At 39.5% G+C, this 17,323-nt stretch overlaps 1 protein-coding gene across 1 annotated transcript; it reads right to left on the reverse strand.

The window, feature by feature from the left end:
- Positions 1 to 13,640: 13,640 nt before the first annotated feature.
- LOC137076167 (inactive all-trans-retinol 13,14-reductase-like) lies at positions 13,641 to 17,323 on the reverse strand. The gene is made up of 11 exons (XM_067445109.1): positions 17,041 to 17,323; positions 16,774 to 16,956; positions 16,448 to 16,689; positions 16,179 to 16,374; positions 15,894 to 16,091; positions 15,629 to 15,748; positions 15,388 to 15,526; positions 15,207 to 15,316; positions 14,956 to 15,122; positions 14,722 to 14,878; positions 13,641 to 13,888 (listed from the first exon to the last, which is right to left on the reverse strand). The coding sequence occupies exons 1-11, from the start codon at positions 17,198 to 17,200 to the stop codon at positions 13,743 to 13,745; spliced, it is 1,818 nt and encodes a 605-aa protein (XP_067301210.1). The 5' UTR covers positions 17,201 to 17,323; the 3' UTR covers positions 13,641 to 13,742.

Below are 17,323 nucleotides of genomic sequence, written 5' to 3' on the forward strand. Positions count from 1 at the left end.
CTTGGAAGCATTTTAAAGGGTTAGTTCACCCCAAAATGAAATATACTCACCCTCAAACCATCCTAGGTGTATATGGCTTTCGTTTTGGGGATAATTGAGATGAGATAAAATGTATAATTTTTGGGCGAACTAACCCATTAAAAAAGATATCCATAAGCATAACTGCATATCCCATTTTGTTGTCTGATTCATATCTGGAAAATGTTTAAAAGTTTGGTAAGATTTTTTTTAAAAGAAGAGCTGCATTTATTTGATCAAAAATACAGTAAAAACAGTCAAATTGTGATATATTATCACAATATCAAATTGCAGATTTTTATTTTAATATATTCTCTCTTTTTTTGTGATGGCAAATCTGAGTTTTTAGCAGCCATTACTCCAGTCTTCAGTGTCACATGATCCTTCAGAAATCATTCTACTGATTTAGTGAAATAAATAAATAAACTGCACAACCATGCAAACTGTGTCTGGTCATATACATGTTGGTCAGACAATCTCTTCCTGTCTAAGTGGGCCGTTCTTGGCAAGAAAAAATAGGAATGCCAGCTCATGTCTGCTTGAAAGACCAACATCTTCATAACTCAGCTTCCAAATCAACATTGCAAAAAAAAAAAAAAAAGAATTTTGTCTACTCAAATCAGACAAAATGTGCATTTATGAAATTTTATCATGATGCATTATATCTAATCATGAGTTATAAAAAGCTTTGCAGCCTTTACCAAAAACATCTTCCTCCCACATTTGGCACTGCAATGTCTCCTACTACTTTTTCTAAAAGTGGTCTGTCTCAGGCTCGGCCCCTGTCAGCGGCACAGGAAGTCTTCACAATGCATTTCACAATGTCTCAGCTATTCCTGAATGCACCAGTGTCTCAGTGTCTTACCGATATAGCCCAAGGACAGGCACATTATGTACACTGTGTTTTTTCCATCAGTCTGTTCAAAATACTGCGCACCAGGGGCATCATCAATCAAAAACACAGACTTTGGTAAAGTTGTCTGGGATTAAGTTGGTAAACCAGCAAAACTGTGCATTTGAAAAGAGAGAGAGAAAAAACACCATTAGCTCTAAAATAACTCTCGTTATACATTTATAGAAAGTCTGGTGAGTGTTAATGAACCGTGAGCTATTTTAATGTGAATTCCCAAGTTAAGCTCGCACCTGTCGGAATGTCGTGATTGTTTGCTGGGAGAAGCTCAGGGTGGGGAATTGGAATGGGAATAAAGGGACAGATTCAATTCAGAAAGATTAATTGCTCACAAACACACACACACACTGCCTGCAGACAGGATGGTCCATCCAGAGACAACGGCACCGCGCCAATGCAAAGGACCACAGCACAGCAGGGACGCTCTCCAAGGTAAAGTTTAGAGCAGTCCATTAAAACGGAAAAACAATCATGAGAGGGCGATGATGGAGTGTAGACCGTTTCACGGTGCTGAATGTACAGAGAAAAAGACTTAGTTCTCCTCCTTAATGCGAAAGATTTCCGAGAAGGGGCATATTGTATGCACAGCTGGAGAACAAACTACTAAGTACCTTGCAGAATCGGACGGTCTGATTTACTGCAAAACAATGTGGCGATAAACACTGCGTGAATGGACACAGCGAGGAGGAGATTTCATTAGACAGTTCTTAGGCTGCCCACAGGCCTTGACTGATCACAAAACTTCAGAATGGTCTTACATTTTCACTCATTCTCCGACATAGTCACACTGTAAAAAAAAAAATTGCTCCAACTGAAAATTTTCAAGTGACTGATCACATCTAAATTTTTCAGTTGGCCAAATTGAAATTCTGTGAATCGATGCAATTAAAATCACAGGAATTCAATTTGGCTAACTGAAAAATTTAGATGTTGTGATCAGTCACTTTTTCAATTGGAGCAATTTTTTTTTTTTTTTTTTTTTACAGTGCAGCATTTGTCTCCTCAAATAATTTACTAATAAAAATGTTTGTTGATGAATAGTTTTTGGGTTTCATCAATGATAAAGAAGACTAGACGAAAAAAACATGCACGGGTGATTTTAATTAAAATAAACAAAATTATTTATTTTTTTAAATATATATATTTCTGAACTAACAACATTTGCAGAAAAATAATTGATTAAAAAAATCATATATACAATGACAAAATTTTACATTTTATTGTTAATATTTAAAAAGTATATTTTTCTCATATTTTTTGTCTGCAGGTGAATTTGAACCAAGTTTAGAATACTGTAATTTAGTGTAAAGTGTCAGTTTAGTGTAACTGAATATGCTGTTGCAATAACAAATTACGCACAAATTAGGCAAATTTTGAAACATGAATTTATAACATGACAACTTCTAAATAGGCAATACATATTCATTACATGCTATTATTTCAAAAGAAACATTCTGTATTTTTTTATATTGATACTCGTCTCATTGCCGTTAAAGAAATAATTCCTAATAGCTGCACACTCCAGTATCCTACATGCATTTCTATTCCTGTTCAAGTCAAAACAAGCAGGCAGGCTTGTGCTAAATCATTCTGGAAGCTGAGAATAATAAGCCCAGCAGGGGGTGGAACGAACAGTGAAATGTTGTCAATTATCGCAAAATGTAGAACAGTTGGGTCCAAATTTCAGCTGAGAAAGTTTTTACTCAGTGAATGTTAGGTTTTAATCACAGCTCTCATACAACATATGATTTGAGCTGAATTCAAATGCTCTGATAAGTTAACTATATAGTTAGTCGAGGAAGGAAGGAAGTCAAGTTAAGTCACCTTCATTTATTTAGCACTTTTTACAAAGAAGATTGTTTCAAAGCAGCTCCACAGTGGTAATAGGAAAATAATGCAGCAGAATTTAATAGAAAGTTATATTGTTAAATATTTAATGTTCCCAACTGAGCAAGCCAATAGCCAAAGGCAACAGGGGGATGGTAGCAAAAAGCTAAACTCCATCAGGTGACATAATGGACAACAAACATTGGATGGATGGATGGATGGATGGATGGATGGATGGATGGATGGATGGATGGATGGATTCAAAGACGGAAGAATGGGTGGATGAAAAGACGGATGGATGGATGAAAGAATGGATGGATGGAAGGAAAGACGATTGGATGGATGGATGGAAGGAAGGACAAGGATGAATGGAAGGAAGGACGATTGGATGGATGGATGGATGGATGGATGGATGGATGGATGGATGGATGGATGGATGGATGGATGGATGGATGGATGGATGGATGGATGGATGGATGGATGGATGAACGATTGGGTGGATGGATGGATGGATGGATGGATGATGGATGGATGGATGGATGGATGGATGAAACAACTGTTTCACTCAATCAACAAGCTGCTCAAAAATCACACTGTCTCTAATGTTCCTGCTTCAACTCACCGTTGTAATATGTTTTTGGAGTTTTTTAGCACTAAAATTGATAATATACGTAACCACATTGTTTCCACTAATACTTCTGCTGCCTCCTCCTTAAAAATGTCTGCATTTTCTGGTATTTCTCTCTCTAACTTTGTTATTCTACTTTGGTTTCAAAACTGAAAGCCTCAACTTCCAGAGTTGATCCTATACCATCTTGTCTTTTTAAATCATGTTTTGATTCCCCCTCTCCTGTTGTTTTGAGAATCATTAATAACTCTCTGTGTACTGGTGTCGTGCCAACAGCACTTAAAACTGCTGCTGTCACCCCTATACCAAAAACAAACAACATGGATTCTGATAATCTGAATAATTTTCGTCCCATCTCAAATCTTCCATTCCTCGCCAAAATTTTAGAACAAACTGTGGCTTCTCAAATGCTTTCTCATCTTTCCTCCAATGACCTTTTTGAGCCACTACAGTCTGGATTCCGCAAACTCCACAGTACTGAAACAGCGTTAGTTAAGGTCACTAATGACTTGTTAATGGCTTCTGATTCTGGTCGTCTGTCTTTACTGATTCTTCTTGATCTTAGTGCCGCTTTTGACACTATAGATCATTCCATTTTAATCACCCGTCTACAGACTGTCTTTGGAGTTTCTGAAACTGCATTACAGTGGTTTAGGTCCTATCTTTCTGATCGCAGGCAGTTTGTTGTGATGGGTGATTGCAGGTCTGAGGTCGGTGTAGTGCACTCTGGTGTTCCCCAGGGATCAGTTTTGGGCCCTTTACTTTTTAATATTTACATCTTTCCACTTGGCCAACTTTTACGAACTCTTGGTCTTAACTTTCACTTTTATGCCGATGACACTCAGATTTATATACATTCAAAACCTGATGTCAATATGCCTGTGTCTTTTCTTTCTCAATGTTTTACTGAGATTAGACAATGGATGTCTGAAAATTTTCTCTGTCTAAACAGTGACAAAACTGAAGTAATGTTAATTGGTTCACCTCATCAGTTGCGTAAAGCAGAGTCCATAACCTTAAGTGTGGATGGCTCTGCTTTACAATTTCAAACTAAACTGAAAAATCTGGGGGTGATATTTGATGCCAACTTAACATTTGACCATCAGGTTCGTAACACAGTCAAAACATCATTTTTTCATCTAAAAAACATTGCAAAATTACGTCCCATGTTGACCTTCTCTGTGGCAGAAAAGTTAATCAACACTTTTGTTTTTTCACGCATTGATTATTGTAACGCATTGCTGGCTGGAGTTTCTAAAGCTACACTGAATAAATTACAGTTGGTACAAAATTCAGCTGCTAGAATTCTAACTAGGACCAGTGCAAGGGAGCACATTACTCCAATCCTGCAAAAATTGCACTGGCTTCCTGTTAGTTTTCGTATTGATTTTAAAATTTTAATGCTCACGTATAAGGCCTTGAATAATTTGGCCCCTAATTATTTGTGTGAGCTTTTAACTCTCTATACACCAACACGTGCTTTACGGTCCTCTGAAGCTGGTCTTTTAACTGTCCAAACAGCACGGTTGAAAACTATGGGTGATAGGGCTTTTTCTACTTTGGCTCCTAAGTTGTGGAATTCCCTGCCCTCTGAGATTAGGAATGCAGAATCCCTTAGTGTTTTTAAATCATCACTCAAAACATATTATTTTAGGATAGCTTTTATGTGATTCATTTGTCTACTTTGTTGCTGTCTTTTTATTTTTTAATGCCTGTAATGTTATGTGTATTTCTATGTAAAGTGCTTTGAGATGTAACATTTAAAGGCGCTATATAAAATAAAGTTTATTATTATTATTATTATTATTATTATTATGGATAACTGGGTGAATGGATGGAAGGACATGGATGAATGGGACGATTGGGTGGATGGAAAGACAGATGGATGGATGAAAGAATGGATGGATTCAAAGACGGATAAATGGGTGAATGAAAAGATGGATGGATAGATGAAAGAATGGATGGATGGAAGGAAAGATGATTTGATGGATGGATGGAAAGACATGGATGAATGGAAAAAAAGACGACTGGATGGATGGATGGATGGATGGAAGGATGGACGACTGGGTGGATGGATGAAAGACATGGATGAATGGAAGGAAGGACGATTGGGTGGATGGAAAGACAGATGGATGGATGGATGGATGGATGGATGGATGGATGGATGGATGGATGGATGGATGGAAAGACTATTGGATGGATGGAAAGACATGGATGAATGGAAGGAAGGACGATTGGGTGGATGGAAAGACGGCTGGATGGATGGATGGATGGATGGATGGATGGATGGATGGATGGATGGATGGATTCAAAGACGGATGTTTGGGTGGATGAAAAGATGGATGGATGGATGAAAGAATGGATGGATGGAAGGAAGGACGATTGGATGGATGGATGGAAGGAAGGACATGGATGAATGGAAGGAAGGACGATTGGGTGGATGGATGGATGGATGGATGGATGGATGGATGGATGGATGGATGGATGGATGGATGGATGGATGGATGGATGGATGGACGATTGGGTGAATGGATGGATGGATGGATGGACGATTGGATGGATGGATGGATGGATGGATGGATGGATGGATGGATGGATGGATGGATGGATGGATGGATGGATGGATGGATGGACGATTGGGTGAATGGATGGATGGATGGATGGACGATTGGGTGGATGGATGGATGGATGGATGGATGGATGGAAAGACAAGGATTAATGGAAGGAAGGACGATTGGGTGGATGGATGGATGGATGGATGGATGGTCGGATGCTCAGTTTTCTTGTAATAAAACAGAATGGTCTAAAAGTCTGAAACCATATTAAGAGCAGAAATTCAAAATCTAACTTAACCTGGAAATATACTGATGTTGAAAACTTTAAAATAAGAAGCCACTAATTAAATAAAAATGTTCCTCAAACTTTTTGATTGATATATAAATACAATTTTATAATGAAATCGTTTCTATTAAATTGTGAAAAAAACTGTATGGAAGCATCTTCACGAATGGCCTCAGACTTTTGGACTCCTTTTTATACTCCTCTATATTTCAAATAGTTTCGAGCTGAACTATTGCGAACAGAACGTTTTTGAAGTAGAGTGTGCCTCGTGCCAAGATGCAAGTCAAGTGTCTACACATTCCCCACCATACAGGGAGAAGTACGTTTATAAACTGCACATCAATTCTAATGAAATATCAAGGACTACAGATGCACTGCAGGAGCCATTCGACCAGATCTCACAGAGCTCATGCACATATTAACAGATCAATCCAGCAGCTGTGTGTTGTATTGACAGAGAGCCTTTGTGGTAGCATCCAGATCAATGTCCGAGACCGAGACACACATGTATGGTAGTAAAAAAAAATAAACAAAAAATGTTCTGTAGCCAAAATCAAGTGATTTTTGAACTCCATCCTAAACGACAGGATGCTAAATCCTGGACTCGAGTGCAACATTATCAGCTTGCTAATTATCATATAAAATGGCTCAACAATAAAATGAGAATAGATATGATAGACATACAATTGCAAAACAATGACTTTTAAACAGGTCTTAGTCACCTGATTGCTTTTAGTTGGACAAACATTCCTGTCCCAAACTCACTAATGATGCTGCTGTGTCATCCTGGTGGGGATGTTTGAACAAACACAGCAATCTGTTGATAGCACCACGGAGACACAGTGTTTGCTTTTTGGATGGGTGGAAGATAAACTAACTTATGGTGTGGTAACTATTTATAATGGAAATATGCAAGGATTTAAAATCAAAACTCACCTGCACCTTGCAGGCCATTTTGCTCTCCATTTAATCACATTAGTGTCTAGAAGAAACAAATAAGATATTAACAACAAGATCTACTTTGTGATCGGTCATTCCTCAGAGCGAGAGATGTAGAGAAGAAAGGATATTTTAAGCTAGAAGTCAAACTAATGAGCAAGGGGTGAGCGTATATGTATGAAGGAGACAGCGAAAGACACACTCAGAGTGTGTTTGTATTGTGCATATATGAGTGTGTGTGTGTGTGTGTGTGTGTGTGTGTGTGTGTGTGTGTGTGTGTGTGTGTGTGTGTGTGTGTGTGTGTGCGCGCAGAGAGTGAGACACAGTGAGAGATGAGGCAGAAACTGCTTCTATTTATATCCCCTTCAGTAGCTACAGGGAACAGCCACCATCTGCATGAAGCAGGCAAAATCAGAGCCGAATTTCCAGCGAATACTCCCGACTGGTATCCACACGGCTTCTAAAATAGCAACGGGAGCTAAACCTGATAATAAAGAGGATGAATAACAATGCTCAGCTATACTGCAGTGTTATTATTAAAAATTAAAATTGGATTCATGCAGAAGGCTGTGGTTTAGATGGATAGCGGGCTCTCTTACATCAACAGTTTCCTGCGGGGAGCTGGCCGCAGCATCTAATACTGCCAGAGTCGTCGTTGATACGCTTGGGCTATTTATACAGCAGCAGCAGCTTTTAATAGCTCGTTTCGCCCCTGCACACACCATCCTGCTGCTGCACTCACACACTACTGCAGTGATCTATACTCCGCACACTGAGCGAAGGTGGCGAGAAAGATGAAGAGAGAAACAGAACATCGTTTGAGAGACAAAACAGGCCCGGAATGCATTCAACTCTGTTTTTGTGGTAGAGTGTGTAGTTTACGGTGCAAAATATGCAGCATTCGAAAGATCAGAGCACTCACTGTACACCACAATGCAATGCATTCGAATTGAGTGTTCGATTTACAGCATGAGAATGAATGGAGAAAAAACAGGTGCTACAGAAATTTAGGCCACATTAGGAAAAGCACATAAATATACTGTTTCTGTAGTTTAAAGTATGTATGCTGTGCACAGTATCAATTTCTGAATATAAAATACCCGGAAGACCAACAGAGTGCTGCAGGGATGACATATTTTTTGTAGGCCAACCGGAAAGTTAGCATTGCCCTGTTTCCCTTGACTAAAACCAAGACTTTTATGTATTTTTTAAAGCCTAAATGCAGAAGTAAAAAGCAGAATGAAGGTTATAAACAAACAACTACACTTCAACATCTGTCCTTTTTTAAGGAAATTACTCCATGATTTACTCACCCTCAAGCCATCGTAGGTGTATATGACCTATTTCTGAACACAGAAATATTTCTGAACACAATCAGTTATATCAATAAATATCCTGATGTTTCCAAGCGTTATAATGGCAGTGAAGAGGGCTCACGAGTTTGAAGCTCAAAAAAATGCATCCATCTATAATAAAAGTAATCCACACAGCTCTGGGGGTTAATAAAGGCCTTTTGAAGTGAATCGATGGTTTTGAAAGTTCAAAACGCTTATGTTATGCTACAGTATTTATTAATATAACTCTGATTGTGTTCATCAGAAAGAAGAACGTCATTTACACCTGCCCGTGTAAAAAGAGCATGTTCGGCTGTTTAGTGAAGCTAGTTGCTGGTATCTTAGCTTAGCCTATAGGCGTGAGCTCTTCCTTCATTTTTTATTTGGAGCTGTTGTTCGAAGGGTAGTTTGATAAAGTTGTTTCCGATCAAATATTCAGTATCTCTACTCTCTGTACGTAGTTGGTACATCCACGGTAGCAGTTCAAACTAATATCATGTAATGTATGTTTCATCAATGATTGGTTGATTTACCAAGAGAGTCTAGCCTTATCTGCCAATTTACTTTTCTAAAAAATTTAAATCAAAGAAAGTAAACTACTCAATGGTGATAAGTTTTTTAAGTTTTACATTCCTCTTCCCTTCTCTAACCTCTCAGACTCATGTCTGCACATTCGGGGAAGAGCATGGTAGGTACAGAGGTAAAATTACATACAATAAATACACATTCTGAGACATGAAATGAATAACTGAGAATCTTTAAAGGAATACTTCACCAATTAGCATTAAGCTTTGTATCAGTAGAAACCGGTAAGTATATTAGAATGGCCGTGCTTCCCTGCCTTATGTCCCCCTGAGATGAGAGATTTCTGTATTTCATGTTTGGAAAAAACCTCAGATGCAAAAATTGTCACGTAGCGTCAATAAAAGGCTTTTTGCTTTAAAAGACTACAGCCAGTTAGCCTAGAAATCTAGACACACCCTAGCGGCAGCAAATCTAATTGCTGTAAGCTGGAGCTGTATTGCTGGAGCTGTAAACGCCAAACTCTGGTCACACCAATCAAATCATGTATAGAGTCGGTGGGCGGGGCTTAATATAATGACGGCTGAGTTGCGTTGCGTGCTTCTAATAAACACAGAAACTGACGAACGCCAGTCTTTCGAATTAGCTTTGACCGTGACTTGGAGTTAAGCTTTTCTCTGAGAAAATAACAAAGAACGGCACTGAAGTCATTCTTAAGAAGGGAAGATATGTTCTGAGTTTTGCCGACCGGATACGTCGAAAGTTTAACCTTCGTTGCTCTGGTTGGTTGAAGCGCTATCCTATCGAGTGCAGAGGGAGTTTGAAAGACAACCGTTTATCCCGCCCCTCGGATTGATTGTCAATGGTGAGTTTCCAGACCAAACATCTCGATGTGGGTCTGGCTTGTCAGGCTAACAGCCAGTAGCTAACTGTGCATGTTTTCAACCTCACTCACAGAATGTAAATTGTGTGAATGCCTGCCCATGCTCATTTTAGTTTTTGTTTAGAATTAGCGCCAATTCAGGGGCTGGCTACTTGATTTGTGGGTTCATTAGCCTATTATTCTTAATGAAATCCACAACAAAACGGTACATTGAAACCAAATTTTCCATGATCATCTTGTCTGCCAGCTCTCCGCTCTCATGATGAATAAATTCTGACTCCTGCTGGGACTCACGTTCGGCTCACGGTGAATTAGTCAGACACATTCAGTTTTTAATTTAGTTCTCTAACTGAAATAAATTATTTTATTACTATAAAAATGAAAATGGCGGTGTTGCTGCTGTGGCCAAGTGCGGTAACCAGTAGGCGTGGCTATAGGGAGTGGCCTTGTTGGGCAGCAAAGCAGGTGCATTCTGGGAGTTGTTGACTTTCATCCATAAAAGCTCAAAATACATTTTCTGGTTTTTCTCGGTCTAGAAGGCACCACCTTTTAAAAATAATTTCACATTTCTACTACATAAATGATCTAATTTAAATTCACATTCATCTTTCCAGTGGTGAAATATCCCATTAACATTAAATCCTTCTCCCATTTTTATCTCAACATTTTGGGTAGGCTGTGCCTCTTTTGCCGAGCCGCAACTGGTGATATTTAATGTCCCTGACAAACTCTGTGGTCCCATTGGTTTCCCAGACAAGTACATTTTTTAAATAATTATAAAACAACTGAAAAAAAGAGGGTATTAATTGATGTATCGTATGTATAATAAAATGTGAAAATATTTTGACCACAGGCCTTATTTCAGGCATTTAAGAGGTTCTAAAATGCTAACTCGTTTCAGGATTTTTTGATTTATTACAAAAACAATGTCACTCTTGCAGCACTCTACAGTGCATATTTAGTCCAACATGATCTCATGGTAATGCGTATCAATAGTACGAGTGTGCAATCTCGTGGAATGTATACGCTAAATGAGTTTTGGCGTGCATATGGTACGCAGGTTTTCACGTGCATATGATACACACTTTATGGGGTGCATGACACGCACTTGGGTAGGATTAGGGTGGTGCGGTGGGTGGTTCGTCCGTATAATACGCCATAAAGTGCGTATCATATGCTCATTCAGATCGGGCTCATTCAGCATTATTCAAATAGTAAGCTAGGAAGATTAATTACAGAAAAAAATGTGTATTTTAAACAATAGTAAGTGGCAATAAAGATTAAATTGGCTTTTGATTTAAATAAAATCTCATCATGTTCTTTTAGATATGATCAAGGATGTTCCTTGAAATGCAGGTTTAATAAAACTAACTTGGCAGCACACTTAAACTAACAAAAGGGATCAGAGACAGATAAGTCTTGAAAACCTTGGACACTGCGTCAGAAACTCTACCAAGAATGTATTGTTCTTGAAGTCTTAACAGAAAAGGGAAAGGCCAGACCCTTGAATTTATCCCTTCTCTGTCTAGGCAGATCGAAGAGGTGCAATTCCCTCTAGTTTGAGCAAGATGCTTAAGAAAAAAGGAAAACTAAAAAACATCTGTACAACACCGCAGTTCAGATCGTATGGTGTTACAGCACATCTGATACATCCAGCTCATCTTTTTAGGCAAACTATAACGTTCACAAGCCCCTTTTTACAATACCTAATCAAAGTGAAGGGATACACATCCCAAAATAGTGTAATCCAATTTCATTCTGCAGTGTAATATAGGCTGCAGTCCATTTTTGCATACAGAATTTATATCTTGGTAACGTAATTTAGCACCCCTCCCATCCACAAATGAAATTCAGTAACAGTAGTGTCTGGTTGTTGGATAAAACCCCTTACAATAAACTAAAGCAAAAAAATGCTGCCATCTAGTGACAGACCATAAACAGTTACCAACCAATAAGTCACTTTAGAGGTGACTCACCCTAACCATGCAAATTCAACCATCAACTTGGTATATTTCCAGGAATACATTGTGCAGTAGCCACAGCTTTATTTGGAGTTGCTGCAGAAAAGAAAAATGCACAACAAGCAAGAGAACAGTATGAGAAGAATATTGCCATTAGACAATAACTTATCCTATGTAGGTACAGGAAATACACCGATCAGGCCTAATATTGTGTTGGTCCCCGTTTTGCTACCCTGATCCGTCATGTACACTGAAGGTGTGCTGTGGTATCTGGCAACAAGATGTTAACAGCAGTTCTTTGAAGTCCTGTAAGTTGTGAGGTGAGGCCTCCATGGATCGGACTTGTTTGTTCAGCACAGAGTCCGATCTCACAAAAATGCATATAAATAGTACGAGTGCAATCTCGTGGAAATTAGTTTTGGCGTAAAAATGCTATGCAGTTTTTTGCGTGCATTTGAGACGCACTTTATGGCACATCGCACAGGTGCTCTATTGGATTGAGGCCCAGTCAACACCTCAAACTCACTGGTGTGCTCCTCAAAACATTCCTGAACCATTTTTGCTTTGTGGCAGGATGCATTATCCTGCTCGAGAAGGCCACAGCCACCAGGGAATAACGTTTCTATGAAAGGGTATACATGGTCTGCAACAATGCTTAGGTAGGTGGTGTGTGTCAAAGTAACATCCATTGCTCCTTCCTTGGACTACTTTTGATAGATACTAATATCGACCGGGACCACCCCACAAGAGCTGCAGTTTTGGAGATGCTCTGAGCCAGTCATCTGGCCATCACAAGTTCACCCTTGTGAAACTCGCTCAAATCCCTACGCTTACATCAACTTGAGAACAAAATGTTCACTTGCTACCTAATATAGCTGACCGAATTACAGGTGCCAAGATGGCGATAAGTGTCAGTCACACCACCTGTCATAATGTTATGCCTGATCAGGAGAGATATTTGCATGGGTTCAAGAGAGCACTAGTAGCCATCCATTCAGGGCTGGAGTTCAGCTCCACACCCTGCTTGAACTGGATCAGTAGAGAGTGTGATGGAAACATGATTAAAACAGTTAGCGAGGAAAAGAAAAACCATGTTTAAAGAATGGCTTTAGTTTCCATGGACCAAAAACTGTCACTTTTTCCGTGTCTCATTTGATTGGTTAGTGCTTGTTTTTTGTGGAGCTGGTAAAAACTTGATGAGAAGGTTAAGGTTGTCAGTAAAGCTGGCATACATTTCTTCAATCATCCCAGTTCAGGGACTAAATGCCAGCTTAACCAAAATGAACACTGTGTCCAAAGTTATGTTGAGTTGCTTTAACTGGGCAACAATTGAAACAGGGGTTACATATAGAGAGTCACCAAATATCAGTATTCCACTCATGAACAGCAATAACTTGAGTTGCAGCAGAGCTCTGTGTCCTTTTAGATATGGATCAAGAAGGTTCCCGCCAAAAAAAAAAAAAAAAAAAAAAAAAAGCGCCACAGTAATATGTCTATCTTCCTAGTGCAAATGCCCCTCCCAACCAAAGTCAACCAGGAACAACTTTTGCCAAAATTCTTGACAATAAACTAAAGTTAAATGCTCCCATCTTGTGACAGACCATGAACAGTTACCAACCATTTAGTCAGTCAATTAAGAACTGGGTATACAAGGTAGCAGTATTGAAACAAATGGTTTCTGCAAAATCATTTGGGCTGTCAAGTATTTGAATAGAGTATTTTCTCATTCTGTTCTAGCGTAAGACCACCAACATGGTACTCATTAACAGGAACACTGTGCAGGAATCAGCTTTATTCAGAGTTGCAGCAGAAAATTCAAGAGAACAAGTATGGTCATTAGACTAACATCCTGTATAGAGACAGGAAAAAAAAATAATTCTCACTCCAGCTTCTTGGCTGCCTTCCTCTTCTGTTTCTTCTGTTGGAGTACGAGGTCAACATACAGACAGTGATCCACAACACTTGAAGCACAGAGAAGGCCACCATGTAAAGCACCAGCATAACCAGCAGAGAAGACATCCTCTCCTGAGAATACATTGAGAGGACATTTTAAAGACAACTTCTCTACCCAAGGTTGCACACTTTCATCTTAAATCTGATGACGCATCTGAGGTGTGGTTTGAAATCATGCACAAGACAGGGGTTCAGCTAGTGTTTGTCAATGTGCAGCCAGAATGTGTATCCAATAGGTTACAACAACGATGATTTAAAAAAAAAAAAATTCTCACTTTGTAAGCCTTGTTCAATTGCATGAGTGCTGCATGCACCAGTATGACTGGACAGTCACAACATCAACCAGGTATTGAGTGTATGTACGCCGGTCAGGCAGGAACAGCACATTAACATTTGTTTAAATTGACAAGGCTTAAATTACTGTAATGTGTACAGAGTGCAAATTATCCATTCAACCTGAAAGCTACTGTTCAATGGCAAAAACTGAAAAAGCACCATTAATTTTGTCATCTCTCAAAATATTCCATTTTAGGATAGTCTTTATCTGAACATTTGCATTTGTTGAATTTGAAGTTTGTTCTCTTATGAAAGCTTGTAGAGCGCTCTTAGAAAGGGATTTTAAATTTCACTATATATAAAAAACCATTTCACTTTTCATCTTTTTAAATACTCTTAAATACTATTGTACTGGTGTTGCCGTTTGATTTCTCAGTCTCCATTTTATATTTAACAGTAGTCCTTACACCCCTAAAACAAGTTAGACAGAACATCACCTGACAGGTAGAGGCTCCCTGAATAATTCTGACTGGTCAAGCACAGCATTAAGTCCAATATTTGAATAATGAAAGCTGATCCAAAAAAAACGACTTCATAGCTGTGTCCATTTAAAACACTTTGAATATTACCTGACAGGTAGAGGTTCTTGATGGGAGTGTTACACCTGATCTTGGCAATGTTCAGAGGCTGGAAGCGCTCCAAACTGTGTTCTGCAGACAGCATGGACCCATGTGTGGCCTCAAGCCCATGCATGTTGATGGGACTGACTGCATGCAACAACACCAACTACAGAAGGCAGGAAATGCAAGATATATGCGTCATAAGTCAAGTCAATCAGCACTCATGATATAGGACAAGTTTACCTTCTCTTTCAGCTTTGGAAAGTGGACACAAGCCCAGTCAAAGAGATGATTAGCAAATCGCATCTTGTAGCTTTCATATTCTTGTTCTCTTTCAGTCTCATTGACATTGTTCCACTGGCCAAACCACTTTGGATTGACCATAGTATGGAGTACCATACGGGACTGCCCTTTAAAAAAAAAAAAAAAAAATTTAGTCAGTCATTTACCATTTTGATGGTTCTGGGTGTACAAAATACAGAGAGAAAGTTAACCTGGGAAGCGAGTGCTTGAGGTGGGATCCTTAGCAGAGGGGAAGGAAATGTACATCATTGGGATGCTGTCAGGTGCGTCCTCTTTTTCTGAATTAAAGTACTCGTCCATGCTAAAGAGTCAATTGATAGTTTATGGACAGTAAAGAGATGCAGACTGAAGTGATTGGAAAGGAACACCTACATATCATCCATATTATTGCTCTTATAGAGTCGCATGTTGGTTGATGAGATGTCCAGCTCTTCTTTAGTGGCATTAAAGCCCGCAAACACCTGGAAAAAGCCTTTGCCTGGCTTTAGAGTATGAACATAATCCTGGATCTCTGTGAGAAGCAGGCAGGGGGTTGGGTGCACATAAAATCTGGCTAGTAAAGCAAGCACTTTGTGGGGAGTAAATAACACGTGTATTGAAGACAGTCACATACTTGGATTTGCCCGGATCTCTGGAGTCAGAAGCTTCTTGAAGGTGGTGAATATGCCAGCACTTGAAATGATCACAGGAGCCCAAATTTCAGCATCTTCACCTCCGGTTTTCACAGCCACTCCTAAGCAAAGAGACCGCTCTTGTTTGTGTCACACACCTGATAATGTGGCTCTGATGCCATAAAGTTTGTGAGGCCTTTTTCAGTATTAAACTTTGTGCCATAAAGCAGACTTATTCTTGCTTCACAGCCCTAGTTCAGAACTTACCATATGCATTTTGTTTTCCATCAACTAGAATGCTAGACACAGGAGCATTGACCAGGACTTTTCCTCCATGCTTTTCCAAAACCTGAATCATGTGGTACGGGATCTCACTAGCACCACCTTCAGGATAATACACACCACGCTTGGAGTGGTGCAGGAAAAGGGCGTCGATCATGCAGCTGGCTTGTTTTGGTGGGACACCTTCAGAAGAAAGAGATTCTAGTGAAACCGTTGCAAAGAATGCAAAATAAGTTTAAAATAACAAAATAGACAATTCTTGTCTCTTACCATAAAATATTTGAGAAAACACAGTGAGGAGGTCACGGTTGCTGGTAAAAGACTTGACTATGTCAGTTGTACTGGTGCGGGAGTATTTGAAAATTGGGGAGATCAAGTCAGCGATTCCACTCCACAATATGAAGCGAGCAAACCACAGTGGGACCATCTTCAGCATACAGAGCAGATGGATCTTCTGGGAACAAATCTAGAAGGCAAAGACAATGTGAGAAAACCATAATGCCTGATAAATAAAACTCAAGAGCCATCAAACTAAATACCTTCATTATTTTGAAGAGCTCCTCTACAGCTTTAGAGTCATTGGGAAACTGTGTCTTAAGATGAGCCTCCATCTGCTTCTTGCCACTGTAAATGGTGTATTTTTTGCATTGAGCTCCTTTACCAATAACAACCGTGTCCACATGGGAAGCCTGCTCAGCAAAATGCACCTGACCGTCAGTGAGCAGATCCAATGCAACTTTTAGTAAGCTGTTCTCATGAAGTTGTCCAACATAACGGAAGCCTGACAAATATACATTGTGTAAGTGACGTCAAAATTCAAAAGTGGTCATGAACCTAACTCCATGAACATCGTTGAGGATCTTACCACAGTCAAACTCATAGTCTTTCACATTGAAGGTCTTACACAGGCCTCCTGCCTTCTTGTCTTGCTCCAACACCAGGACTTTCTTTCCTAGTTTGGCTAAAGTTACTGCTGCAGTTAAACCACCAATACCGCTGCCAATCACAATGACATCCAAGTTACTGGGCACTTCAAGTTTATCAAATCCTGTAGGTCACAAAATAACAGAAGTTAACAATGGGCACTTGTAATTTGCAGTCAGCTTGTTTCATGAATAGCACGTTTATGTACCTTTCTGGAGCACTCTGTCCTTTTTCTTCTGGTCTACAACTAGTGGACCAGGAGGACTAATAGCTCCCTGGCACAGCCCACTTCTCCTGCCAAACAGATACCAGAATGTGCCAAAAGCCCAGTCCCCAAGCCATTCCAAGAAAAGCAGAATCCACCACATCTTCAATTGCTGGAAAAATAGCAGCTGGTGTTTTCAGTTTCAGGAGAGCCTGCTGGAGAATTTACGTTTTCTAAGACCGTAAAAACTCTCAGAGCAGCTCTTTCCAGAGACTGCAGACAACAG

The sequence above is a fragment of the Pseudorasbora parva genome, chromosome 5 (genome assembly GCF_024679245.1).
Source record: "Pseudorasbora parva isolate DD20220531a chromosome 5, ASM2467924v1, whole genome shotgun sequence".
NCBI lineage: Eukaryota > Metazoa > Chordata > Actinopteri > Cypriniformes > Gobionidae > Pseudorasbora > Pseudorasbora parva.